At 43.9% G+C, this 26,739-nt stretch overlaps 1 protein-coding gene across 2 annotated transcripts in view; it reads left to right on the top strand.

The window, feature by feature from the left end:
- The window catches only part of AMOTL1 (angiomotin like 1), a 127,167-nt gene that overhangs the window by 9,178 nt on the left and 91,250 nt on the right, over positions 1-26,739 (top strand). The window contains exon 1 of one of the 2 annotated variants that reach the window (XM_061204039.1): positions 15,028-15,290. The exons of the other annotated variant lie outside the window; for it this stretch is intronic. Coding sequence (XP_061060022.1) covers positions 15,242-15,290 — 49 coding nt within the window. The 5' untranslated portion in view covers positions 15,028-15,241. Of the gene's footprint in view, positions 1-15,027; positions 15,291-26,739 lie in introns of those variants that run through there. 2 annotated transcript variants of the gene reach the window in all.

The following is a 26,739-nucleotide window of genomic DNA, read 5'->3' as shown; positions in this document are numbered from 1 at the left end:
CTTGTTGATGACCTATTTTATATATAGTAGTGTGTATATGTTAATCCCAAACTCCTAATTTATCCCTCCCCCCACTTTCCCCTTTGGTAACTACAAGTTTGTTTTACATGTCTGCGAGTCTATTTCTGTTTTGTGAATAAGTTCATTCGTATCATTTTTTTTTTTAGATTCCACATATGAGTGACATCATATGGTATTTGTCTTTCTCTGTCTGACTTACTTAGTATGATCATCTCTAGGTCCATCCATGTTGTTACAAATGGCATTATTTCATTCTTTTTTTAATGGCTGAGTAATATTCCATTGTATATATATACCACATCTTTATCCATTGATCAGTTGATAGACACTTGTGTTGCTTCCATGTCTTGGCTATTGTAAATACTGCTGCAATAAACATTGGGGTGCATGTATTTTTTCTAATTATAGTTTTCTCTGGATATATGCCCAGGAGTGGGATTGCTGGATCATATGGTAACATTATTTTTGTTTTTTTAAGGACCCTCCATACTGTTTGCACCAATTTACATTCCCACCAACAGTGTAGGAGGGTTGCCTTTTCTCCACACCCTCAGAGGGCTTTTTTTTAAGACTACCAGGAAGAGTGGACACTGGAGCTGCTTTCAGGTCACTGTAAATATTTTATGGAAGCTTCAGGTTCTTAAGAAAATGGAGAAGGAACTTGTGGGTGCAGAACCTGGTCTGAAATGAACCCTATGGAAAGTTCATGGTTGAAGGTCTCCTGCTGGGACTTGTAACCTGCCAGAGGTCCTTTGCTTCTGTCTCCCAAAAGGCTTGCTATTTACTGGCTGTTGACCAAAAATAAAAGTCCATTACGTAGCCCCTGTGGTTGGCCAGCCAGAGAATTCAGACTATCTCCTTTAAAAAAATATTTCCCTTTTGGCTCTAAAAGCCATTTCCACCACAGACTCAAAAGAGGGATTTCCAGATTCTGAACATTTGCTGTAGACTGAGGAGTGTGGCAGGCTGTTTCCGTGCCTGTCGGACCCTTGTGTGGGTTAACCTCACATGCCCACCCGGTGCCTCCCCCTCTAGTGGTTCCCCCTTGTCGTGTAGGAGTGTAACAAGCATCCAGGGAGTTAGCACATCTAAAGCACTTAGAACAGTGTCTGACAGATGACCAGTGTTTAGTAAATGTTACCCTGATTTTACTGCTTTCCTTTTTTCCCCGCCTTCCTTCACATCCCTCATCACTTTCAAGTATGTCTTCCTTCCCTGAGTTCCATTCTGTTTCTTCTCCCCTATTCTGTTCATCTAGTGACACTGAAAGAAAAGGGGAAAGAGAATCAATTACGAAAGTATAAAGCTAGAGCTGCCACCAGCCCAAACAGTGCCTTTGAGCAAATTAGAAAAAAGCATCCCCTCCAAGTGGATGAAGAGCAGAGTCCATGTTCCCAGTTTAGCGAGTAGAGGGCAAGCTAGATTTTGACACCTCTGCTGCATTCAACCCGTCAGCCCGGCACTCTTGTGCAGTGAACAGCTTATACAACTGGACATGGTAACCTGGATTCCCCACTCCCAGCCTTCTCTTGGATATTTTTTCCCTTTTCTGGGAACTCTTTCAGTGTTGTGTAACTACTAGAAAGCCTAAATTCTTCCCTGAATAGTCCTTTTTTAAAAAAATAACAACAGAATATTTTTATTAGGTGTTAATTGGATACTTTAGATATGATACGAAGTTGGGATTATTAGTTGAATAGAATGCAAACAAGTAGACATATTTTTTTTCTAGATAACAAAGTCTCTGCTCAGTTATCTGACTGACATAGCATTAGGGCTATAGAAGTAAGCAAGGCAGTCACAGGCCTTGCTCACTGGAGAGAGGGCAGTCATTAAAATATAATTACACAAATTATTATTTAATTGCCCTTGTAACAAGTTCTTTTTTTTTTGAATTTTATTTTTTATACAGCAGGTTCTTATTAGCTATCTATTTTGTACATATTAGTGTATACATGTCAATCCCAATCTCCCAATTCATCCCACCACCACCCCCCCCCCCCCGCTACTTTCCCCCCTTGGTGTCCATACGTTTGTTCTCTACATCTGTGTCTCTATTTCTGCCTTGCAAACCGGTTCTTCTGTACCATTTTTCTAGATTCCACATATATGCGTTAATACACGATATTTGTTTTTCTCTTTCTGACTTACTTCACTCTGTATGACAGTCTCTAGATCCATCCACGTCTCTACAAATGACCCAATTTCGTTGCTTTTTATGGCTGAGTAATACTCCATTGTATATATGTACCACAACTTCTTTATCCATTCGCCTGTCGATGGGCATTTAGGTTGCTTCCATGACCTGGCTATTGTAAATAGTGCTGCAATGAACATTGGGGTGCATGTGTCTTTTTGAATTATGGTTTTCTCTGGGTATATGCCCAGTAGTGGGATTGCTGGGTCATATGGTAGTTCTATTTTTAGTTTTTTAAGGAACCTCCATACTGTTCTCCATAGTGGCTGTATCAATTTACATTCCCACCAACAGTGCAAGAGGGTTCTCTTTTCTCCACACCCTCTCCAGCATTTATTGTTTGTAGATTTTCTGATGAAGGCCGTTCTGACCGGTGTGAGGTGATACCTCATTGTAGTTTTGATTTGTATTTCTCTAATACTTAGTGATGTGGAGCAGATTTTCATGTGCCTCTTGGCCATCTGTATGTCTTCTTCGGAGAGATGTCTGTTTAGGTCTTCTGCCCATTTTTGGATTGGGTTGTTTGTTTTTTTAATATTGAGCTGCACTGAACAGTTCTTTTAAAATAGATTCCCCCAAATTATTTACATTATTTTCCCCAAGTTCTGATTTCCTGAATAAAAACTGTGTCTGAAACTTGCAATACTTATGCCAATAGTTAACCGAAAATTATTTACTCCAGTTCAAATGTCATTTTAGAATGTATTAAAATAAAAAGAGCTCATATTTGTGGAGTGCTTTTCATGTATAGGTGTCTTGCTAAGAACTTTATGTCAGGAATCTCAAAGCAATGCTGTGAAGCAGGTACTATTGTTTCCCTCATTTGACAGATGGGGAGCTGGAGCTTAGACAAGTTCAACAACTTGCCAAGTCACACCTGGGAAGTGGTGGAGCTGGGGCTTGAGCCTAGCTTTGTTCTCTCTTGCTGGGATTCCTAACCTCTGTCCTCAATTCCAGAGCAAGTTACTAAAACCCAAACTCCTGATTCTCAGTGGCTGATTCTTGGCAGAACCATGATTTGCATCCAGGCCTGTTTGACTGTAAAATTATGGGCTGACCCATTTGCAATGCTGCCTACAACTTGCCACACACTGCAGGCTGGGCTTGGGGACACAAGGGTGAATGAGAAATAATCCTTCCCTGGGAGAGAAAGCCCAGTTAATAGAAAAGTTTACAATGTGGTACTCTGGCTCCTCCAGACCAGTGGGCCCTTATTGACTGTGTGACCTTGTGTAGGTTATTTAAGCTTTCTAGGCTTTACCCATCTGTGATATGGGAATGCAGATACCTACTTCATAGGGTAGTTGGGAGGGATTAAATGAGATGATACACACACACACAAAGTGATTAGCATATAGTTGGCACTCCATGAGTGGTTGCAATTATTTTTTATTGTGGTGAGTGCTATATAGGAAGTATTCAAGGGACCGTGGGACCCCTGAGAAGAGGAACCTGACTCAGTCATGGAGGTCAAGGGGAAGCCAGGCAGGCTTACTGGAGGTCATCTACCCTTCACAGCATGTGCTGCAAGAGGAAAGGTACAGGGCATGAACAGATTATGTCTGTGTTAGGACAGCTGGTGGCAGCCAAAGTCAGCTCCTCCTCTGGGGTCCCCGAAACTGAGTTCTGAATACTGGAGTGAAGGTGAATGAAGTGGAATCTTCTCCTTTGTACAAGCCCAGGTTGAGCTTGGAAACTCTACAAAGTGGGACTGTGACCTCATTAACTCTTTCCTCAAAATGCCGTGCACATCCTGATGACTCACAGGGTCTGTTTGTCCCACTCTTAATAGGCCTTTAAATTTGGCATGGGAGGGTTCAGTGGGACAAAGCTGTTACACTGTGTCCATTTGAATTTCACTCCTTTTTCCATTATTATCATCATTATTGCTTTTTACTACTGTCAGCTTGACATTGCACACTGTTTGCCAAATGAGAGACTGAGGAATCCTCTAAACCAAGTATAGCGATATCACCCATGTAGGCAGGTAACTGTCAGAATTTGCAAAATCCAAACTGGGTATCCAAAAATAGAGGATACCCAGTTGAATTTCAGGTAAACAGCAAGTGATTTTTTTTAGTAGTATATATATGTCCCTTGCAATATTTGGGACATAATATACTAAAAATTTTGTTGCTTATCTGATATTCACATCCAACTGGTGGTGTCTGGCAGCTCTTGGTGTGGGAGCAGCATCTGGGGGTGCTCTGCTTTTCATGTCAGATTTTAGCTTGCTCTGCTAGAAGGTGTGGTAAAACATGGCTCAGGTCCTGTCACTGGGTATTTAGTCCCCACTGGACTCCACTTAGGTGCTTACATTATTGAGAACTGATTGCTGACGGGTGCGCTATTTTATCAATTAGAAAATGGTTGTTGGAAATTAGCCCTTCCTACAGCAGAAATCCTGAACAGCTTCAGGGATTTGATGCATGCTTATTTTGCATAATATATAAACACAGGAGCATTTGCCTGCTCCTGGATGGGTTACATGACTTATGGAGTCTGGATATTGAGGTTTTGGTTTTCTCCATTCTCTCTTGTAACAGAAGCTCAGGTCTGATCTACTCGTTTAGAGCATCTTAGTGTCCTCATTGGAGGGAACACCCAGGGCCCTCCTTCCTTAATGCCTGGTCCCTCAGCCTGGGCTAGACCATCACCAGAGGGGGTGATGTATATATGGGGGAGGGGGTCCTGCCTCATGAGAAAACCTAGTTTATTGTTATGCAGTGATCATTATTATAACACTTTCTTTGAGGGAGCTGAAACCTGATTTCCTGTTTCTTGCACCCAGTTGTCCATGTTTTACCTTCTAGAGCTTTCAAACATTTTTTTTTTTTTTTTACTGTGACCCTACATAAAGATACATTTTACATTTAGACTCATACAAATTTGAATATAAATATAACTAAAACAGAAGTTTCATGGAATAGCAATTACTCCTTAATAGACTGGCTGCATCTGATATTTTCCACTTTGTTCTATTTTATTTATTTAAGATGCTGATTAACCTGTTCAGTTGATTTCCACTAATAGGTTGCCTACTACCGTTTGAAAAACAATGCTCTAGAGTGTTTATAGTAAATACAGAGTCAGTCTGTACCTCTTTTCTTTCTGTAAGCTCTCAAAATATTTTAAGATGGCTATCAAATTGTATCTTAATCTTTTCTCCCTACTAGGTCTCCTGTTTTATTATTATTTTTTAATTGAAGTATAGTTGATTTACAATATTGTGTTAATTTCAGGTGTAGAGCAAAGTGATTCAGCTATACATATATGTGTATATATATATTCTTTTTTCTCTTCTTTGCCATTATAGTTTATTACAAGATATTGAATATAGTTCCCTGTGCTATTCAGTAAATCCTGTTGTTTATCTATTTTATACATAGTAGTGTGCATCTGTTAATCCCATACTCCCACTTTATCCCTCCCCCTTGCCCCTTTGGTAACCATAAGTTTATTTTCTATGTCTGTGAGTCTATTTCTGTTCTGTAAATAAGTTCATGTGTACTATTTTTTTAGATTCCACATATAAGTGATATCATATAATGTTTGTCTGACTTATTTCACTTAGTATGATAATCTCTAGGTCCATCCATGTTGCTGCAAATGGCATTATTTCATTCTTTTTTTATGGCCGACTAGTATTCCATTGTATATATATACCACATCTTCTTTATCCATTTATCTGTCGATGGGCACTTAGGTTGCTTCCATGTCTTGGCTATTGTAAACAGTACTGCTATGAACATTGAGTTGCATGTATCTTTCCAAATTAGAGCTTTCCTCTTCTCTGGGTATATGCCCAGGAGTGGGATTGCCAGATCATATGGTAACTCTATTTTTAGTTTTTTAAGAAACGTCCATACTGTTTTCCACAGTGGCTGTAGGTCTCTTTTTTAATATGCTCTGGTTTCTCCATCCATTCCCATCCTGCTCAACCTTTGCTGAGTGAAAGTTTTGTTTTAACCTGGCACCGAGAACTGAGCCTGACCTCACATATAACTTGACCAATATTTAGCATAGTGGGATCATCAGACCCCTTGCCCTCAACCCCCCACCCAAGTTAATATCATTCCATTAATCAATACCCATTGGGTGTAGTTATTTAATTATTTTAAATTCACCTAAAATACCTAAGCTAGCCCATTTTTTCCTGTTTTGTTTGTAAGGATCTCTTGAGATATTTTTCCTAGTTGGGGTGTGGGAGAGGCTCAGATCAAGATGCCTACCATTCATATTTCCTGGCTCTACCAATTAAATATCCCCAAACTCGAGAAATGTCAACAGAAGAAGCTGTGTGTCTAGGACCGTCTAGCACAACAATAATTAAAGCTTCTCTAAAATGGCCATATTTTGAAAGAAAATGGATAACAGGTTAGTAATCGTAGCTGATAATTATGGAGTACGTGCTGCATGTTAAGAGCTGAGAGCTTTACATGCAAGTGACTCATGAATTTCTCACAACCCTTTGAGGCGAATACTGTTGCAACCACCACTTCTCAAAAGAAGAAAAACTGAGCTTTAGTCAAGTCAAGTCATATAACTAATAAATGACAGAAGGGAAGTTGAGCCCAGGCCTGTCTCACTCCTCAGCTTGTGTTTTAGAATACTTAACTGCCCCCCACAGACTGAAAACCACCCCTGGTGGTTTTGAAAGAGATGATGTATGTAACACGCTTAGGACAGTGCATTTGTGGAGGCTTAGTAGAGTTTACTGCCTTCCCTAAAGAAAGGGAAGAACTTAGTAACAAGTTCAGGTCCCTAGCAGCCCCCAGGAGTCTGTGAAAAGTGTCTGCATCCATCACTGGCTGCACAGGGTCGGCCTCAGAGTGCTCTGCAGCGGTGCAGTGGGTCTGGAGCCCGGGGAGCATCTCTCCCGTCCAGGGGAGCCTGGAGAAGGAGCTGTGTGTGTGCAAGGCAATGTAGTGTAGCGTCAAGATCAAGAGCTCTGCTCTGAAGAACAGGTTTGAATCCTGGCCCTGTCACTTTTGAGCCATGTGATCTCAGGAGATTCCCATAACCTGGGGCCCAGCCTCTTTTCCTCATGCGTAAAACAAGGATAATGAAGCCTACCATGCAGTGTGTTATGTACCGATGAAATGAGGTAACATATGGAATCCCCCGGTACAGAGGAGACACTATTCCGTACTTGCTCACTCGAGACAGAAAACTGGGTTTTGATCATTCTCCTCCTACAATGCTTCTTGCCTGTTCCCTCATTTAGGTTGGGATTCTGAGTGCACAGAAATGTAGGTCCCCAAATATCCTAAACCAGGGGTTCTCAAAGTGTGGTCCGTGGACCAGCAGCATCAGCATCATCTGGGAACTTGTTAGATTAAAAGTGCAATTCTTGGGCTTCCCTGGTGGCGCAGTGGTTGAGAATCTGCCTGCTAATGCAGGGGACACGGCTTCGAGCCCTGGTCTGGGAAGATCCCACATGCCGCGGAGCACCTAGGCCCGTGAGCCACAACTACTGAGCCTGAGCGTCTGGAGCCTGTGCTCCGCAACAAGAGAGGCCGCGATAGTGAGAGGCCCGCGCGCCGCGATGAAGAGTGGCCCCCGCTCGCCACAACTAGAGAAAGCCCTCGCACAGAAACGAAGACCCAACACAGCCAAAAATAAATAAATAAATAAATAAATAAATAAAAAAGAACCACTATGTCCATCAAAAAAAAAAAAAAAAGTTTGCAAAAAAAAAAGTGCAATTCTTGGGCCCCACCCTGACCTGCTGAATCAGAAACTCAAGGGTGGGACACAGCAGTCTGTTTTAGCAAGCTCTTCTGGTGACTTTGATGCAGCTCAAGTTTAAAAACCACTGCCTTACTGGCACTGAGCATCCTAGGTCTTCCCCTGTTTTCAACAAGACTCAGATGAAGGCTCTAGAGAGACTGCAACCTTCACGTGGATATGGTGGTGACCAATGTGGAGTTCACTTTCAGGTTGTTTCCATTTAATCCTTTTATTATTCTTCATCCCAAATTGGTCATTTTCTGACGTTCCTTTTCTCTCTTCCACTTAATTTGAAACTCATGTTGTTTGAAACTCATAAGGTATTACATCCTAAAGGATGACTGGAAAGGGACCATTCCCAGATGCTGGGTAAAGGAGGCTCGTAACACTCCTAAGGAACTCATCCTGGGATGCTCCAGACTGGATCCATGCAGGCCCTCCTCCCTTTGCCTCCTTTAAGCTCCTTCCTGCTTCAAGATCTCCGCACAGGCTGTTTGCTCAGCTGGGATCGCTCTTCCCCCTGTTCTTCATCTCCTTGGAGAAGACTTCCCTTTCCACTCCCTCTAAGTAGCCACCTTCTCCCTCGTGAGTCTTTGTTATTGCACCCTGTTCCTTTTCTTCGTCGCACATAGACCAGTTTGAAATTATAGGTTTATTTATACACATTTTAATAAGCAGAGCCCATAGCAGGGTATTTGCACACCTAGTGGAGGGTGTGGCTTATTCAATGTAGTTGATAATATTTTTTGAATGAATGAATGAACCGCTGCAGCTTTCACATGGCTCTGCCTTCTTTCAAACTCTTGTGCTTTCGGTTAATCCCTTCAGCTAGTCCTTCTGTTTAGGACTTTATTTTTTCTAGTTATTTCTAATTATTCTCCTCCCAACCTTGGACTTTTCTGAAGACTCTGTTCTGCTTAGCATGATACTGGCTCTGTTGCTGACACACAATAAATAATTCCTGATTTCTGGATGGATCACCTATCATGTAAGATGGGAATTTTAACCCTTACCCTACCCTCCACCCCACTCTGAGATTATGCTGTAAAACAAATTTTTCTCCTGAATTGAACTATCCAGAGTGGCCGGAGCCCTTGGGAATGGTGAGAGCTTCCGCACTTCTCTGTCTTCGGCATTTAAAGTATAAGACGTGCTGGAAGGATGCTGGTCTTTAGTGCATATTATAGAAAGAGAAGAGCTAGAACTGCTGTGTAGGCTATGGAGGGGCCATTCTTCTCACTGCTCTTTCTAGCTGTGAACAGAGAGGACATGTTTTCAGCATAAAACACACCTGCATCCTTTTCAGAAAGGCGACTACAAGGGATCTTTATTAAGTCTGAACATTCCGATCAAAGTTATCTTCAGTTATTGTGACAGTCCTTGTTTTTAATAGCGATTGTATGTTGCTGTTGTTTTAGAAACTCAGTATGATTCCAGTTTTTAGGAAAAAAACACGTATCTGTACCATCATTGGAAATAGAATAAAACCTAATTGGTTTTTTGTTCATGAAGAGAGAAATGGGAAGAAATTGCCATAGTGTGATATATACTGTAGAACGAACAAAACTGAGGCTGCCTCCTATTAGTACGCAATTGGATTCACCCAACAGCTCAATGGAATGATCAGTATGGTTAGAAGCTTGGGAGCCTGTAAACTGGGCACCATTAACTACTCATCTAATTCAGTGGTTCTCAACCGGGGGGACGTTTTGCCCATAGGAGACATTTGGCAATATTTGGAGACATTATTAGTTGGCACAACTTGGAGTGGGAGGTAGGGTGGTTGCCACTGGCATCGAGCGGGTAGAGGCCAGGGATGCCGCTAAACATCCAACAATGCAGAGGGCAGTCCTTACCACAAAGAAATCTCAACACCAAATGGCAAGAGTGCCAAGGTTGAGAAACCCTGAAATAACCAATTAGCCAAAAAGTATGAGCTTTCAGTATTCCCGAGGTTTCTGTAGTAAGAGTAGCAAATAACAGAATGATCATCATTTATTACATACCTGTGACATGCCAGGCGCTTTATATTCATAGCTACTGAGTGTCTCAGTCAGGATCTGACCCAAGGTTTATTTGGGGCCAATGTCTCTACTCTTCCTTTTTAGCTTTTTGGTGTAGGTGCATTTTGCCTGGACATGATGGTATCCACCTTCTGCTTCTTGGTTTTATATAGATCAGATTATGCGTTTAATGCATATTATGTAATACGCTCAGAGGAGAAAGCTATGAGGCAAGAAGAGACCAGTGTGTCACCATGGGTGTGAAGCTGAAAACATCCAGACAAACAGGCCTCAGATCCATAACTCACTAAATGAGCCAAACGCCTGTGGAGGATGATAGCACGGAGCCTGGCCCTTAGTAGGTACTTAATGCATATTTATTGGGCAATTTTTTCATAATCGACAGAGTCCTGGGGTAAGCCTCAAATGGAGCAGGGTTTTCAAGTGGCCCATTCTGTTATATAACATTTAACTCCTCCTGGGAACAGTTTACCCATCTCTAAGGCACCCGGCATTTTCGGAACTGCAGAGCGGTCTCACCTGTGCATCTTCCACTTGCCTTGCACATCTCATCTTCCTCTTTGTTTTTCACTGTCCATTCTCAGTCAGTCTGGCCTGGAAAAGGCTCATCCCTGACCCCACCTTCCTCACAGCAGTGCTCTCCTGGCATCCTCTGCTTTGGGCACTTCCAGGACTCCCTGCATTTTGCTCCTGTTAACAGTTTACAAGATGGGGGCAGGGCATATGTCAGAATCTGCAGAGGAGGAGCTTATTTGAGAACGGGATTTTGTATTTGGAAATAAGCAGGAAAAAAAATACAACTATTGTCTTTGTAAAACAGAGAACTGAAAGAAAAGCTTGGAAGAAATCTTCTTGCCTGGCAATAATATATGGATTTAGCAAATCTGGGGTTGGTGTGACCATTTTATGTTTTGGAAAAGAAGAAGTTCGAAGAAAAAGTGTTGAGAAGCACAGCGATGTGTGCTCTCCTTTCCCCTGCCTTTGCTAGTAATGACCTCCTTCCCTCAGCACTTGGATTTCTTGGAACCTGCCCTTTTCCCTCCCTGTACGAAGCCAGTCACTCCTGCATGCTCCCATAATGCTTTGTTTTTAACGTTCTAATGTGTCACCCATTGTCCTTTACCTTTATCATATTAAGCTCTGATACAGTAAATGCTGCTGAAAGAGAAATGGAAGAGCACCTTGACCCCAGTGAACCAGTGGGAGGCCTTAGTCCTTGACCCTCAAATTTTGGTGTGCTTGGCATCGCTTACAGTGGATTCTATGACGACTCCATCCTTAGAGACCCTGAATCTCTAGAATTTGGAGGTGAGACATCAGGAATTTAAAATTTTACATGCCTTGGCTTATAAATCACACTTTGGGAAGCACTACAGAACTTGGGTTTCTATGTTCTAGAAACAAAACAAGCGTTTTGATTAAGACAGCCTGGCTGCATTGAGCCATTGGTTTGTTCACGCAACAGGTGTTCATTGAGAACCACTAATTGTAGTGTGACCTGTCCTAGGTGATGCTGGGCAGTAGCTGTCCCTTTTGTGGACATGCCTGTCCACTCTTTTTTTGCCATTTGCTGTTTCCCTCCTGGCAAGCTCAGGCCCATTCTTAGGGCCCATCCTAGTCCAAGTAGCAGATGATAAAGACTTTTAAGGCTGTGTTTGGTGGGTGCAGAGAAGAAGAGTGGGGGGGAGGGAAGAGGATTCCCATTGTAATAGAGAATTAAATTCCTTGGTATTTCAAATCACTGGAGAAGGGAAGGGTTTCTTTTACTGAATTCCTATTACGTGCCCAGCATATATTGTCTAATCCTCACAATAAGCCAATGAGCTAAATGTAATGATTCCCATTTTACAGAGGAGGTAACTGAGGCTTATGTTTTGTTACTCTCCATAGCTAGAAATAGGTGGACCCGGACTAGAAATCAGGACTTAACTCTAAAGACTATGCTCATCCTCCTCTTCCTGGAAGCCTCTGTTCCCTCACTCTTCTTCCAGCCTCTGTGCTTGCCTGGAACATCCTGGTACCTGCCCTGTCTGGAGTTAAAGACTGTTCCCTGAGCTGTCTCTAAGGGTGCCAAAATTGCTCTGTCACCTTCTTAACTTTCCTAGGGGTGAGTAAAAGACAACTTGGGTCGCTTTATAGAAAGGATGCTGACCTGTAGAGTGAGTATATAGATCCAAAATCATAGATGCTGACTGGTTCACTCCCTTACTGCTAGTAAAGATTCATTCAGTTTTTATTGTAAACATACCTTGTTTCTATTTGGCCCCAACCTTAGTCAGAATCTGCAGCCAAATATACTATAAAATGTTATCGATGACCTCTTGCTGGTTAAATCTGAAGTCTTTTTCTCAGGCCTTAGTTCTGAACAAGAGTCAGATATATTTGATGTAGAAGATTATTCATTTTCTACATTTGATATAGTGATTATTAATGGTTGAGGAAATTAAGGTGAGTGGAGGGGGAAAATTGGCCTACTGAACTATCACTCGGTATCAATTTGAAAAGTCTAGGCTAGGTCCACCTGATTGAATCAGCAGATTCTGGGGCCCACAAGCTGTGCCTGTCACTTCCTCAGAAGTCTAGGAGTCTGTAGCATTTGATAGGGGGACCATCTTCTTAAAGCTTCCTCTGGCTTCCATGCCTGGAAACCTTCCTAGCTCTTCTACTTCCCCAGCGTCTGCCTCTTCTGCCTCCTTCTTTCCTGAATTTTCTGTCGTGGGCATTCTCCAAGTAAACTGATCTTCAAAGCTTCATCTCTTTTTTTCCTCTGCATTTCTGTTCTTGACTTCTCACCCAGGCTCTTGTTCCTTATTTCTCTTGCCCAGAGGACAGGAAGCCTGTCAACATCTTTCTCAAACCAGTTCCCCCTCTCAACTCTGCTTCTTCCATCATTGGTTCATCCGTTGGACCAACTGGTTTATAAATGTTCCAAGAATGATCCATTCTTCCTATGACCCAGGCACAAAATCTGAGTTAACTTGATTACCTTGTTCTTTCTCCCAGGATAGCTGTCTAGTCAATGAAAAGAGTAAAATCTTGCTTCAAAGATTTTGTATCTTCCCTGTATTTGGCATCTTCAAAGATTTGGTATCTACATGGTATCTCTCTCTTCCTTTCTATCTCCCAACCTCAGTTGTCATTGCTTCCTGTAGCTATTTCCCGGATGGGCTCCCTATGTCCAGGGCTAATGGAGAATAGCAAATGTGTGCTGAGCACTTATATGCATCGTGCTAAGTATTTTATATTTGTTGCTTTATTCAGTCTGTACAACCACCCTGTGAGGGTTGGTGCAATTTCCCTCATCTTGCAAATGAAGAAACTGAGGTTTAGAGAAGGTAGATGACTTGCCCAAGTGCCCACAGGTAGAGTGGTTGAGCTGTGACTCAACCACTCATTTCTGTTTTGTTCCAGTGGATGCTTGTAACTGTTAAATTCTGCTGCCTCTCAGGATATAGTATGGTATCTAATAGGGGGCAATTAATAAATGTTAGTTTCCTTCCTACTTTCCCTCCTTTTTCTATCCATCACCTCTCCCCCAGCCTATGCTAAATTCATACAATGCCAGTGGCTCTGAGCTCCACCACTCTTCAAGGCTCTCCTTTCTCCTGCATGCAGTCAGTCCTCTCCACCAGGGGTCCGCTGGCCTGTTAGGAACCGGGCCGCACAGCAGGAGGTGAGTGGCGGCGAGCAAGCAAAGTTTCATCTGCCGCTCCCCATTGCTCACATTACCACCTGAACCATCCCCCAGCCCAGTCCTTGGAAAAATTGTCTTCCAGGAAACCGGTCCCTGGTGCCAAAAGGTTAGGGGACCGCTGCTCTCCACTTTTTCCACGCATCTCCAGTGCTCTCCTGCTCTGTGGTTGCGTATTTTGTTATCTTAAATAAATAAATCCTTGAAGGGCTGGTTAGCTGCCGTTTTGTTTCTTTTATGTGTTATCGAGTACTAGGGTATTGGACTTTAAATGTGGTAGGTTTTTGGTAAATAATTGTTAAATTATTGCATTTGGGTTTTATCTTGAGAGCAGAGGTTACCGCACCATCAGGGATGTATCACAAGAAAAGACTGGAATCAGAGGGGCACACAACCCACCAGGATTGAGTGGAGGGGTCAAATTGCTGGCTGACTAGATAGCTAATTGCCACAATCCAGACGGGAATCCCTGAAAGAATTCTGGTCTAGAGAGAAGGCAGAGAGGAGAGGAGCACAAGGTAAGAGGTGTGGTTTGCCCTGGCTCCCCTATTAACATCTTCCTCAGCAACTGCAATAGTATTACCTGGCCACTCCTCCTGTAAGCAGCAGAGCCAGCTCCTGCAAGCTAGGGAGAGATGTTACATGGTGTGGGTGGGTTTGGGGTCCCCAGATCAAGGCTCCGGAGGCCTGCAATTGAGTATACTGGGGTGGGTGAGGAGTGTTACTCAGTGTAGCCTGATTTAAGAGGTGGGACAGAATCAGCAACATTCTCCCAGAATTACTTTAATCGCCTCTGCTCGGGCAGGTAACAGCCTAGAGGTTTGTGACCACTGGTTGTAATATCTGAGGTTGTAGAATCTGTTTTGGCCCTTCTGCTAGTCAACGGAGCCCAGAGCAGCAGCTTGTCGCCCAATCCCAGTGCATGATAGAAGCACTGGGGCTAGGGGAATGCAAAGCGAAAAGTCTGGCCACTTTTCATCTGGAAATTCCGCTTAAGAAGAAAAAAATCCTACACAGACCTGATCTGGACTTTGAGGGCAGATCGGGAAACCGATTTCGGCCGGAGTTGGCCTGGTGGGAAGAAAGAGAAAGTCAAAGGAAAGAGAAGTGGAGTCTGACATGAATTAAACCTCGGCAGGGACCAAAACAAGGGAGGCCGTCGCCCTCCTAACTCTCGGGGAGACACGTCAGCTAGAGCTCGGGGCAATTTCAGCCGGCGATCTCCCGGGCCCCGGGAGGGGCGGCGGGAGCCTGGAGACGGGCTCTAGGGCCCAGCGGCCGGGCGCTGGGCGGGGGTGGAGTGTAGGGTTACAGTGACGATCCCGGACTACCCACCCCGGGCGGCGCGCGGGGCGCGGGGAGCGCGGGCGGCGGCGGGAGCGCACGCGACGCTCTAGGACCCAGCGGCGGTGGTCCGGCTTGGGGCTGGAGGGGAAGCCTCGGCGTGTCTCCTGTTCCTTGTGAATGGAGCTGCTTGTCGGGCGCCGCTTCCCCAGGCTGCCACACGCCATGCCCAGCGCGCTGCCTGGCGGCCGCCTTCCCCAACCGCGACACTGAACTAGCCATGGTCGCCTCATGTGGAGGGCAAAGTTGCGGCGGGGAACTTGTGAGTCTGCGGTGAAAGGTAACCAGTCCCCGCTCCGGGCGCAGGGCGGGCGCCTCCGACTCTCCCGCGCAGAGGACCCGGCCGATCGATGCTCCCCGCCCCCTGCCGCTCCGGGCCGGGGGCTCCTCTCCGGGAGTTCGGGGCGGAGATCGGCCCGGCTCCGGAACGACTTGGGCAGCCTTTTCGGTGCCGGGGGCCGGGAGTGCTGGCCACCGGAATCTTGATCTCCCTTACCCAGATTGCTTTAAAAAAAGAAAAAGAAAAATCAGAACTCTGTTCCCGCGCCACTCTGCAGGCCCCGGAGCCGGCCGGCCGGGTCGCAGCGCCGCGCCTCCCCGCGTCCCCTCGAAGACTGGGAGTCGTTTGGCCGTCGTGGCCCGTGGCCGGGGCTGCAGGCGCGCCCTCGCCTTGGGGCTGGCCTTTCCGGAGGGGCGCTGCCATATGGCCGCCCTCTCCGCGACGCGCCGGCGCGCGGCTCTCCTGCGGCCGAGGGAGGCGGCGGAAGGGGTGGCCGGTGGCCGCTTCCCTGCGCGCGAGACAAAGGCGCGCACGGTGGCCCGCCCGACGCGCCGGACCCCTCCTGCAGCCCCAAAGTCTCGTCTCTGGCGGGTGGGGGCGGAGAAGGGGTCGCGCCGCGGAACCCTGGCCTCGCATCGCGTTCTCTGATTGCTGCTTCTTTGTTCTCCCGGGACAAGTTTCTTTGACAGAAACTGGGGAGTTAGATCCAGCTCTCCCTTGCTGTTCGTGTTGCTTCAAAAGAATCTGGTTTCAGGGGGAAAAGCATTAAACTTTCCAAGTGGAGATGGCTCTTCTTGGAATGGTACTTTCGTTGCACTTCGGTCGATGACAGCTGGGCAGAGCGGGGCCCGCGCTGTGGCAGGGGCCGGACGTGCCCCGTGGGCAGCCGGGCTGGAGGACCAGGCGGCGGAACCGACGAGCGCTGGCTCGCACCCACCTCTAGGGCCTCTGCCGCGGCGACCTTTCCAAGTTTCCCTCTTTAGGAGCCCAGGCTGAGAATCCGGCTGCCTGCCCGCAGCTCCCGCGCCTCGCCACGCCCTACTCTCTAGTATCTTGATTGGTGGCTGTAAAGACTTTCCCTTTCCATTTTTGTTCGAAGGGTGTTTGCTTCTTTGGCTTCGGCGTCGGTTTCCTGTCCCCGAGTGGCACATGCTTTGGAAAATGCCCGGCTAGTGTGTGGATCACCTGAACTGGGGCTTCAGTAGACGTGGCCCTGATGATGGGCCTCGGAGCCTTTGAGGTTGGGACCGAACATTTTCCGCCCTCGGTCCCCCTCACTTCTTTTGCCCTGTCCTGATACAGTGCGGACATGGTTGCCCGTTTTCTTCTTCCGAGGCATGTTAGGAGAATCGAGTTTTTGTACTGCTTATAAAGTCCTTGGTGGTGCTGGAGATAGTGGGTCACTAGAGCCATTTATGATCCCGGAAGATGCTTGGGACTACCCCAAACAATAACGTTACTTGCTATAAGCAAATACAGCCAGAATAGAGGGATTATTAATAGCTAGTATTCCAAAAAGTTTCCTTCCTTTTCAGGAAGTGAAAAGTCTGGGCTTGAAATGTTGAATAGTCATTTCTCTCTCTTTGCTTCCAAAACTGGCCAGTGTGTCGCTGCCAAACTAAGATTTCCCCTGGCTGCCCACCACTCCGGCTGCCCACCACTCCGGGCTGCCCACCTCTCCTGGACCCGGCAGCTCTCCGTGGACGTCCGACCCAAGTTAAGCACTGGTGTCTCTCTAGATTGCAAGTTCTTGAAGCATCTAGACCAGTGTGACATTTATCTCCCAGGACGCTGCTCTGATCATCATAGTGCATCTACTATAATGCTTTTTATGGAAGCAACGTGAGCACAATACTTAATACACTTTTTGAACTGTTCTACAGAGGAGCAGAGGGTTGGAAACCACTGATTTGACCAGAATTAAAAGGAGTAGGGCATAGAGTAGAAGGCTTTAGAGCTGCCTGCCTCTACTCTCCCTGGTGGGGCGGGGGAGGGGGGGGATGTTTAGTTTCTGGATGGGTGTACTTTGCTTTTGTGAGATACATTTTTCAAGATAAATGAGGAAACCCTTGTGAACTCTGCAAGTGGATAGGAGAAGAGAAGGTGCTCTTAACTCCACTCCCCACTCCCTTCTTTTTATTATTATTTTTAGTTTTTAAAAAAATGTTTATTTATTAGGTGCACAGGGTCTTTGTTGCAGGATCCCTGCATTGGGAGCACAGAGTCTTAACCACTGGACCACCGGGGAAGTCCCCTCTCCCTTCTTTTTAAAATGCACACAAGTCTTGGTCTTTTGGTTCTGTGTGATGGTGGGGGGTGAAGAATACTAATGTACTGAAGGGCATGTGGAGATCAAAGCACTTAAAAATACATCTGTTCATGCAAGCTAATGGAGGACTTTTGGATTAAATGAGATTTTAAAGTGCTGTTAAGAAAAGCACAGGAATGCAGAAATGAGAGTGATTTTCTGGGAAGGCACTCTGCTGATTAGACTTGAGAGTGTCTGCCCTTGGCCAGTTTGTCTGAAGGCTTCTGTGGATAGAGCTCTGCTTTTTTTTTTTTTTTTTTTTTTTTAAGTCTACCCCTGTGGAGAAGTGTAGACCCAGGGCCTGGGGGAAAGATGGCCGACCTAATTGAAATTAGATGGCAGTCTGGCTGGTGAGAGTTCTGTTGAAAAGTACAGCCCCTAGGTTCTAGTGCTTCATAGCAATTTGTGAAAACGCTTTGAAAATGATAAAGCACTGTATAACATAAAGCTTTTTAAAGAAAAAAATAATGAACGACTTAGAAAACAAGGGAATTGCTAGTGAAAATCGTAAAAATCTGATTTTCCAGGCCAATACATTAAAAAGGAAGTGACTTTGTAAGACCCATTAGTAGTCCTGATAAGCAAAATTCTCCCAAAGTAACATCCTCACTCCTTCCAAGTAGCTATCTGCATTTTAAATGCATATGGAAGCTTAGATCAGGAAATTCTCTAGTGTTTTGAATAATTTTTCTCCTCCTATTCTTTCATTAATTTTGGTAGGTTCTTATGTCCCAGAATTCACTAGGCAATAGAATACTTGAAAAGCGAGGGGTAACTTGGAGGTCAAGTAAGAGGATATATTTAATTGTAAGGTCTGTTGGAAATAGTCTGAGGTTGTTGAGGTTTTTATTTGTTTGCTTAGCGATTTTAAAAAAAATTTTTATTTTGTTGGTTTGTTTTGTCTTGGAGGGAAGGCAACATTTAAATCTTGGCCATTGTGGGTAGATCCGTACACTACATTTTCTGGAACGGAGGCACGCCTGGGCTTGTGTGTTGGCACCACTCTGAGTTCTCCTCTAACTTGTGAGGCCCTTGGCCTCCATCCTTGCGAAATCTTAGGGTATATTCATTCCAGGCTCTTAGGACCAGACTCCTGGACTCCCAAAGTGTCTCACACATCAGGCATTTTTTCTCCCTTTATTGGTGGGGCTGGGGGAGTAGCTCTAACATGTTAGGAAATGTATCCCTGTTAAGCCTCTGGAGAATTGGGTTTAACTTAAAAAAAATAATAAAGTCACATGGTCCTACTGTGTGTGTTTAAATCTGTATTTGGGACTTCACTGGCCAGTAGTGCAGCTATGTACCCCTCTTTTCTTTTTTGCTTTGTTTTTAAGTAAAATGCCTGTAGCTCACTTGTTTGTTTGTTTAACTTTTAGTTTTGAAATGATTATAACTTTACGGGAAGTTGCAAAAATAGTAGAGAGGTCCCTTGTACTCTTCACCCAGTTTCCCCCATTGGTAACATCTCACATAACCAGAGTACAACAGTAGAACCAGGAAATGGACCTTGGTACGATCCAGACCATATTCAGATTTCACTAGTTTTACATGCAAACACTTGGGTTTGTGTGTGTTATCCTCCTGTGCAATTTTTTTTCACATGTGTAGCTTCCTGTAGCTACCACCACAATCAAGATGCAGAGTTATTCTATCACCTCAAAGCTCTGCTTTGTGCCACCCCTTTATGGTCACCCTCCCTTTCCCCCTATTCCATCTCTAAACTGTGGTAACCACTCTGTTCTCCTGTATAATTTTGAGAATATTACATACATAAAATTATGCAGTATGTGATCTTTATGAGATTAGCTTTTTCACTCAGCATTAATACCCTTGAGATCCACCCAAACTATTGCTTTATCACTAGTTTGTTCCTTTTTATTGCTGAGTAGTATTCCCTGGTGTGGATATACCACAGTTTGCTTAAGCATTTACCCACCGAAAGACACCTGGTTGTTTTCAGTTTTTGGCTCTTACAGTTAAAGATGCTATGAATGTTCATGTACAGGTTTTGGTGAGGACAAAGTTTTTGTTTCTCTGGAACAAATGCCTAGGATTGGGATTGCTGGGTTTTGTATGGTAGGTGTATGTTTAGTTTTTTAAGAAATTGTCCAACTTTTCCAGTGTCTACCATTTTACATTCCCACCAGCAATGTGTGAGAGATGCAGTTTCTCTGCATCCTCACCAGCTTTTGTTTATTATTTTAGCTGTCCCAGTAAATTTTTTAATCTCATCATGGTTTTAATTTGCATTCCCTAATGGCTAATGATGTTGGATGTCTTTTCACATGAATATCCTGTATATCTGTATATCCTGTATATCTGTATATATAATATCTGTATATCCTCCGTGGTGAAATGTCTGCTCCTGTCTTGCCGTGTTCTAACTGGATTATTATTATTATTATTTTTTGCCATTGAACTTTGAGAATTCTTTATATATTCCAGATATGAGTCCTTTGTCAGATATGTGGCTTGCGTATATTTTTTTTTCAGTATGTAGCCTGTCTTTTCATTTGCAGGAAAAAAATTTTTAATTTTGCTAATGTCCAATTTATTGATTTTTTTCCTTTTATGGATTGTGCTTTTGGTGTCACATCTAAGAACATTTTGCCTAGGTTAATATTCCAAAGATTTTCTATTTTTAAAAAAAAAAATTCATAGTTTTACATTTTATATTCAAATTGTAGTTCACTTTTACCCTCTTAAGAACGTGTATGTCTTGCTATCCATCTTATAAACCATCTCTTAGGTGTTGATTATGTATTTACTGCTCTGGAAGCACACGGGTGAATCAGGCATAGTTCCCACTCTCCAGAGCTCGCTATTGGTGAGGTGGTATGTGGACATTCCCAGGTGTTAATATTATGATAGAAGAGAAGAGCGTGATGTATTTGGGAGCACAGAGAAGAGAAGCAGCAGGGAGGTCTCGCTTTGATCAGGTGGTCAGGGAGGGCTTCCCTGGGCATGTTGCCCAAGCACAGTGGGAAGAAAATGGGTTCTTGCCTTTGATCTAGTTTTTGGATATTTTACTGGCATGAATTCTTCAGTGTGTGTTACCCTGGATCTTGAACACAGGCTGAAGGACTTTGGGTAAATTGAGTGGTTGAGGGCTTTTTTGAACAGCACATGGCATAATAGGTTAAAAAAAAAAAAAAAAAGAAAATGCAGTACTTAAAACTGAGTATGAGCAAGGTTGAATTGATTTAAAGTTAGAATATGTGTCAAAATGAAGAAGGCAGTAGTATTTTGGATTGTTTAGGGTCAGATGGACTTAGTTTGCTTCCTGGCCCTGCCACCTCCTTTCTGTGTGATCTCAGGGAGTGTGACCCGTGCAACTTCATGGAGACAGTGGAGACAGTAATGGTTCTTACCTGGTGGAGTTGCATGCAGGTGAAATGAATTGATGCATATATAGCACTTAGCTCAGTGCTGGCACATTCAAAGCATTCAGTAAATGCCTATTATTATCATTAGTAGTAGTAGTAGTAGTAAAATAGCAGAAAGACAAATGGTTTTATAACGTTATGTGTTTTCTCATATATCTTTTTCTTTGAGAAACTGGAATCCCAGTTCTTACTCATAGAAGCTTACCTTTTCACACTTGGGAAAACTGTGTTGTATACCAAATACTATTTATTTATTTATTTAAAATTTTATTTTATGTCCTTATAGTTAATTTACAATGTAGTGTTAATTTCTGCTGTACAGCAAAGTGATTCAGTTATACATATATATATTCTTTTTCATATTCTTTTCCACTATGGTTTATTACAGGATATTGAATATAGTTCCCTGTGCTATACAGTAGGACCTTGTTGTTTACAAATATTATTTATTGATTGAGGTTAGAAGCTAGGATACTCTATTCACAATCTAGTGCTCCTTATAGAATATACCTTTTCCCTACCTCTAAACCAAGAGTTTCTGAGTAAAGAACAGTTTTCTCTCCACCCTGACCACAGGAGGTGGTAGGAGGTGTGTGCTGTCCTGAGCTAGTTCAGAGTTTGGGGTCCTTATTACCCGAGGTACAGTAAGCCAGGGCTGATGTCACTGTGTCCCAAACTTCACTACTGGCAGCTCCCTTTCCTTTCCCTTGATGACCAAGTTGTTTATTTCCCAGAGGAAACGGACTGCGCCTTAGATGTACAGTTGTAGAGCAGTGGTTCTTAAACGTGGGTGGACATCGGAATTGTCAAGAGGGCTTATTTAAAACCAGACTGCTGGGCCCCAGCCCCAGACTTTCTGTTTCAGCAGGTCTTGGATGGGGCCTGAGAATTTGCATTTCTAACAAGTTTCCAGGTGATATTGTCGCTGCTGGTTCGGGGACCACCCTTAGAGAAGCACTATTTTAGAGCATAGGCCCCTATAAATTAGACCTAGACTGAGGTACCTTACTCTTTGGAACTGAGTCTGTTCATGCTTAATGGTTGAGATTGACATAGATTTGATTTCTGAGGTTCCTAGTTGATGTATATGACTGTATCCTTTCCTCTAATCCCTCTTCCATGCCTTCCCCCTTCCCCACCCCGACTTTTCCTTGTCTCTGCTGTCTTTTGATCTCTCAGTCCTTGGAAGACATGCCAGGTTATGGTACATGGTGACCATATACCAGCCATATCGCCTTGGCTAATTCACTTAACTTCTGTAAAATAAATGTGTTTACTAATGCTTCTATCCTAAGGTTATGGTGAGGCTAACCTGAGATAATGCATGTTAAAGGGCAGTATAAGAGGTAAAGCATGGTGCAAAATTTTTTTGTTTATTATTTTGAGCGTCCTTGATTTCCCTTTGGAAGAGTGTCCTTGGATTTGGAGGTGGACTGCCTCTCCCCATGCTGAGTTCCACTGCTGCTGGGGGGATTCGGTAAAGACTGCTTAGAAATCTGTAGGGACATTGTGGAGAAGTTTCCTGCAGTGGACCGGCGGCTGGGCTAGGGTCTCTGAGGGCTTTCCAAGCTGCGATGTTTTGGAGGCTCATTGATGTGTAGTTGTAATGACCAGAGAAGAGCTCAGGGCTGGAAAAAAGCTTGAGCAGATGCTGCACTGCTAAGAGAGTCCGCTTCCTCTCAGTGGAGAATTAGAATTCCATGATTTTTTCCTCACAGCTTAATCTGGACCCCAGATTTTTTTTTTTCTTTTTCTTTTTTTAAGTTCTAGATCTACACCTTCCATGTTAACCACTAGCCACATGTGACCATCTAAATTAATGAAAATTAAATGAAACTAAACATTCAGGTCCTCAGTCATACTGGCCACGACTCAAGTGCCTAAGAGCCATGTCCATCATTACAGCAAGTTCCACTGGCCAGTGCTATTCTAGAGGGATGCTAGCCCTGTTTGTCTGAAGGCAGCCTCATTGGGCTTCATGTCGTGGGACCAGGCAACGTTTTTGAGTGAAATGTACCACTCTTCCCTTGGAAGTCTGGTGTGACTGATGGGGAGAAAATACCACGGGGATACTGCCCTGTCAGCTTGAACCTCACTTTGCCACCTGGCAATTCGGAGGCTCATTTCGTTTGGAAGGTGGGTCAGCAAGGCATCTGGGCATGGAGCTTATCAAGTTAACAGGCTGTTATCAAGAGGGGTGGTCTACTGTTTCTAGGGGATATTCGAGGCTTTGGTTCAGTTCGTGGGATTCTTCCAGGAATCTGGTCCTTGAGAGAAACAAACGGAAATGTTAGGCTGGATTTAGCCCTGAGACCCCCTTCTCCTGGGTAGGATCCCGAGGCGGCCTGGACTCCTCCGCCTTGGGTCGGCTGCCCTGTTGAACCAGCCTTTGTCCGTGGGAGGCTGGGGGCTCACTCGTCTAGTTTGTGGCGCCAGTTTGGACTTGCTTGGATGCCATTCCGCGCTGCGTCATCCTCACTGTTGCCTCCTTTGAAGATGTTCTGTAAACTGTCAAGTTCCTTTCCTTACTCGCCCGCGTCCAGTCTGTCACCAGGTCCTCGCAGTTGACCCCCAGGATGGTTCTTGCCTACGTCCCCGCCCTTCACGTGTCTACACAACCCAACCAGCTGGACTCCTCATTACCTGGACTCTGTGGGAGCCCTGTGACAGGTGTCCCCCCTTTGTTGTCTTACACCTCTTCTGATGAACTCTGTCCTTCCTCCCTCCCTCCCTCCACCCCTCTCAGGACAGGCAGATCAGGACAAGGGTGACAGATGTCATGTCTTTCAGGCTCGCTCTGCCTCCTCAATGTGAGGTGGGGCGCACACATACCCTGTGGCCCTGTGCCCGGGAGGAAGGAGGCATCTCCCTTCCAGCTGCTGCTTCTTAGCTGTAAGGGCTGCTTCAGATGGTGTGGCCCAGGAACGGAACCCCTGAGAGCAGGCGTGAGGCAGGCCTTTCCCTTCCTTCCATGAGCTGTGCTCTGAAGGGCTCTGACCACCAAGTTTCTAGTGAGTGAGCCTTTCTATCTGGCAAGTCTGGGGAAAGGAGAGAATGTAAAATTCTCTAGTAAGGCCCTGTTTCCTGAGGGACGGGTCCCTAAAATCACTGCAACTAGGTTGCTCATCCTGGTGATGTGGGAAAAGGTTGAAAGATGTGAGGGCAGTTTGTTCACTCGTATGAACTCTGTAATTTATAATCAATCCTCCTTTTAGGGATGTTAGGTTTGTTTTCAGTTATTGGGTATCACAGGCAGTACTTTGTCTTTTCCATACTTCTTTGCAAATGTACTAATATATATCTACTATAAATTCCTAGAATGATAACCATAGTATAAGTACATTTTGAATTTTAATAGATATTGCCAAGTTGCCATCCAGGGATTCTATTTTTTTTCCGTAAATTCTCCCCAATTCAGTTTTGTTAAAATTTTACCATCTGATAGACAAAAGACTGTTATATTTTTAATTTTTATTTGTTTATTATGAGTGATATTTAGCATCGTTTTACATGTTTATAAACTATCTGTATCTGTTTTCCTGAAAACTTTCTATTTATGTTAAACTTTTGCTTATCCATTTATAAAATCTCCTCATACATTAAAGGATGAGCCATTAATTGTCAAAAAAAAAAAAAGGTGTGAGGGCAGACAAGAGGGAGTGTCTGGGATCTTTTCTGAGGAATGGGGCAAGGAGGAGGAAGGATAGAAACAGAGACTAGGAAATGTGCTTTTTCAGATTTATGGAAACCCGTGGAGGCAGTGGACATTCCTTAGTGCATAGTAGTAAACTCACTGCAGAACACACTTAACCCCACTCTAGTTTCTGAAAGGAGAAATGGACTAATGTTCCTTTATCTGGAAGAGTAAAAGAAAATGTCTTCTGAAATCCCAATAGGCTTAAATGAAGACACCTGGGAAAGTACTGTAACCAGCACAAAACCATTTATGCAAACCTTGAAGATAATGGGGGTGTGAGGTTAGAAGCTGGAGGTTTGTTAAAGGACAGAATCCTGTCAGACTCACCCTTCTCCATGGTAGTGACTGGCCTGGTAGGTCCAAAATGCGTGGCAGCATGAAAAGTGGTGAATAAATTCACTTTAGCTAACTTTTAGATTTGCTCCTGTAAAATACTCATCCTAAAAAAGGAAAGAGCATGTCTGAAAAGGTCTACTCCGAAATAGGGATTATCTTAGTCCTGAGTTTAGAGCTAAAATTTCCCGAAATTCTGAAGTTACTTACCTTCAACTTTCTCCAAAATAAATTCCAGGAATATAGAGTGGAAAAAAAATGGAAAGAAATACAAATATTTATATTTTAATGGCATTTGTTAACTGACCAAGATCACACTGTAGTTTAGGAACATAAAATGGGCTCCGTGTAATTAAGCGTGCTCATAAAGTGAACAGCTTTTGTAGGATGAAATTTAGTAGTTAGGCAGCAATCACACATATTCTAATTGAATCTACTCTGAATTAGTTTCAGCTTCTCTTAAGGATGGTACATGTTGAACATTTGGGAAGCATGACATTTCTTATTTGGGGACAGAATATAAATTAGGGAAAATTTTGGATACAGAAGCTCTCACTGCTCAATAAAAATTGTTGACTTACTAACTTTGGACAGTGCAAGTCAATAGTGAGGTAGAGAATTTGGTGAGGACACAGTAAAAGGATAGAGTTCCTCCATTTGACATTTGAGGGTCTGTCACGTGCGTGGAACTGAACTCGGTGTGGGGTGTATGTCCTTTGCACCTATGGAATTTATATTCTAAAAAGAATGTAATGTTAGAAAACAGAAGGCAAATGAACTGGTTTATTCCACTCTGAGAAACGAAGGCCAAGAAACGATTAATAACTGCCTTTCAAGTATTCTGTGTTCACTGTGGACTACGTAAGAGGAAATGTGTTGAAATGACAGATATCATGACTTCTAGAAGCATGGAAGAGTTCCCTGCCAGGGAGCTTGGGAGGGTATGGAGGACACAGACGCAACCAGGGAATTACTAGATGTGTGAGTGTGACTTAGTGGCTCACACTCAATAGAGATGATGGGAGGTGGGCCTAATGGGCCAGTAGTGATGTGTTCATCTGTGGAGCTGAATCGTTAAGACTCCAGAGCTGGAACCCTGGAGTCACTTCCCACCGGTGCCACTCACTGGCTTTGTCATTTTGGGCAAATTACTTAACCTCTCTGTTAAGTAGTTTCCTCATATGTTAAATAGGGATAATAGTAACACCTACCTCAAAAGATCATTGTAAGAATTTATGTGTATTATGTGAGTTAAAATATGTAAAGTGCTAGGAACAATATCTGACACATTAAAAGAGTCATGTGTTAGTTATCACCCATGTGTTCCATTGCTGTGCAACAAAGTGCCTCATCCTACTGGCTTCAAACACTCATTTATTCTGCTTCCAGATTCTGTGGGTCTGGACTTCAGACCAGATGAGATGGTTTGTTTCTGCTCCAATGTGCTGGGAGGAGGCTGGGGGTGACTGGACGGTTTGGGATTGGGTTATCTGGAGACATTCACATGTCTGGCACCAGGGCTGGGATGCACTTGAAGGCTAGGTCTGCAGACTGGAGCTCCTGCAAGTGGCCTTTTCTTACGGCATCAAGCTAGCCAGAATTCTTACGTGGTGGCTCAGAGCTCCAGATGTGAGTATCCCAGCAAACAAGATAGAAACTGCCCTGCCTTTTATGGTCTGATCTTGGAAGTCACCTAGAGTCACTTCTGTTGTTCTTTTTTGGGCA

Source organism: Eubalaena glacialis, chromosome 10 (genome assembly GCF_028564815.1).
Source record: "Eubalaena glacialis isolate mEubGla1 chromosome 10, mEubGla1.1.hap2.+ XY, whole genome shotgun sequence".
Taxonomy (NCBI): domain Eukaryota; kingdom Metazoa; phylum Chordata; class Mammalia; order Artiodactyla; family Balaenidae; genus Eubalaena; species Eubalaena glacialis.
This window is presented reverse-complemented; position numbering and strand designations above follow the sequence as displayed.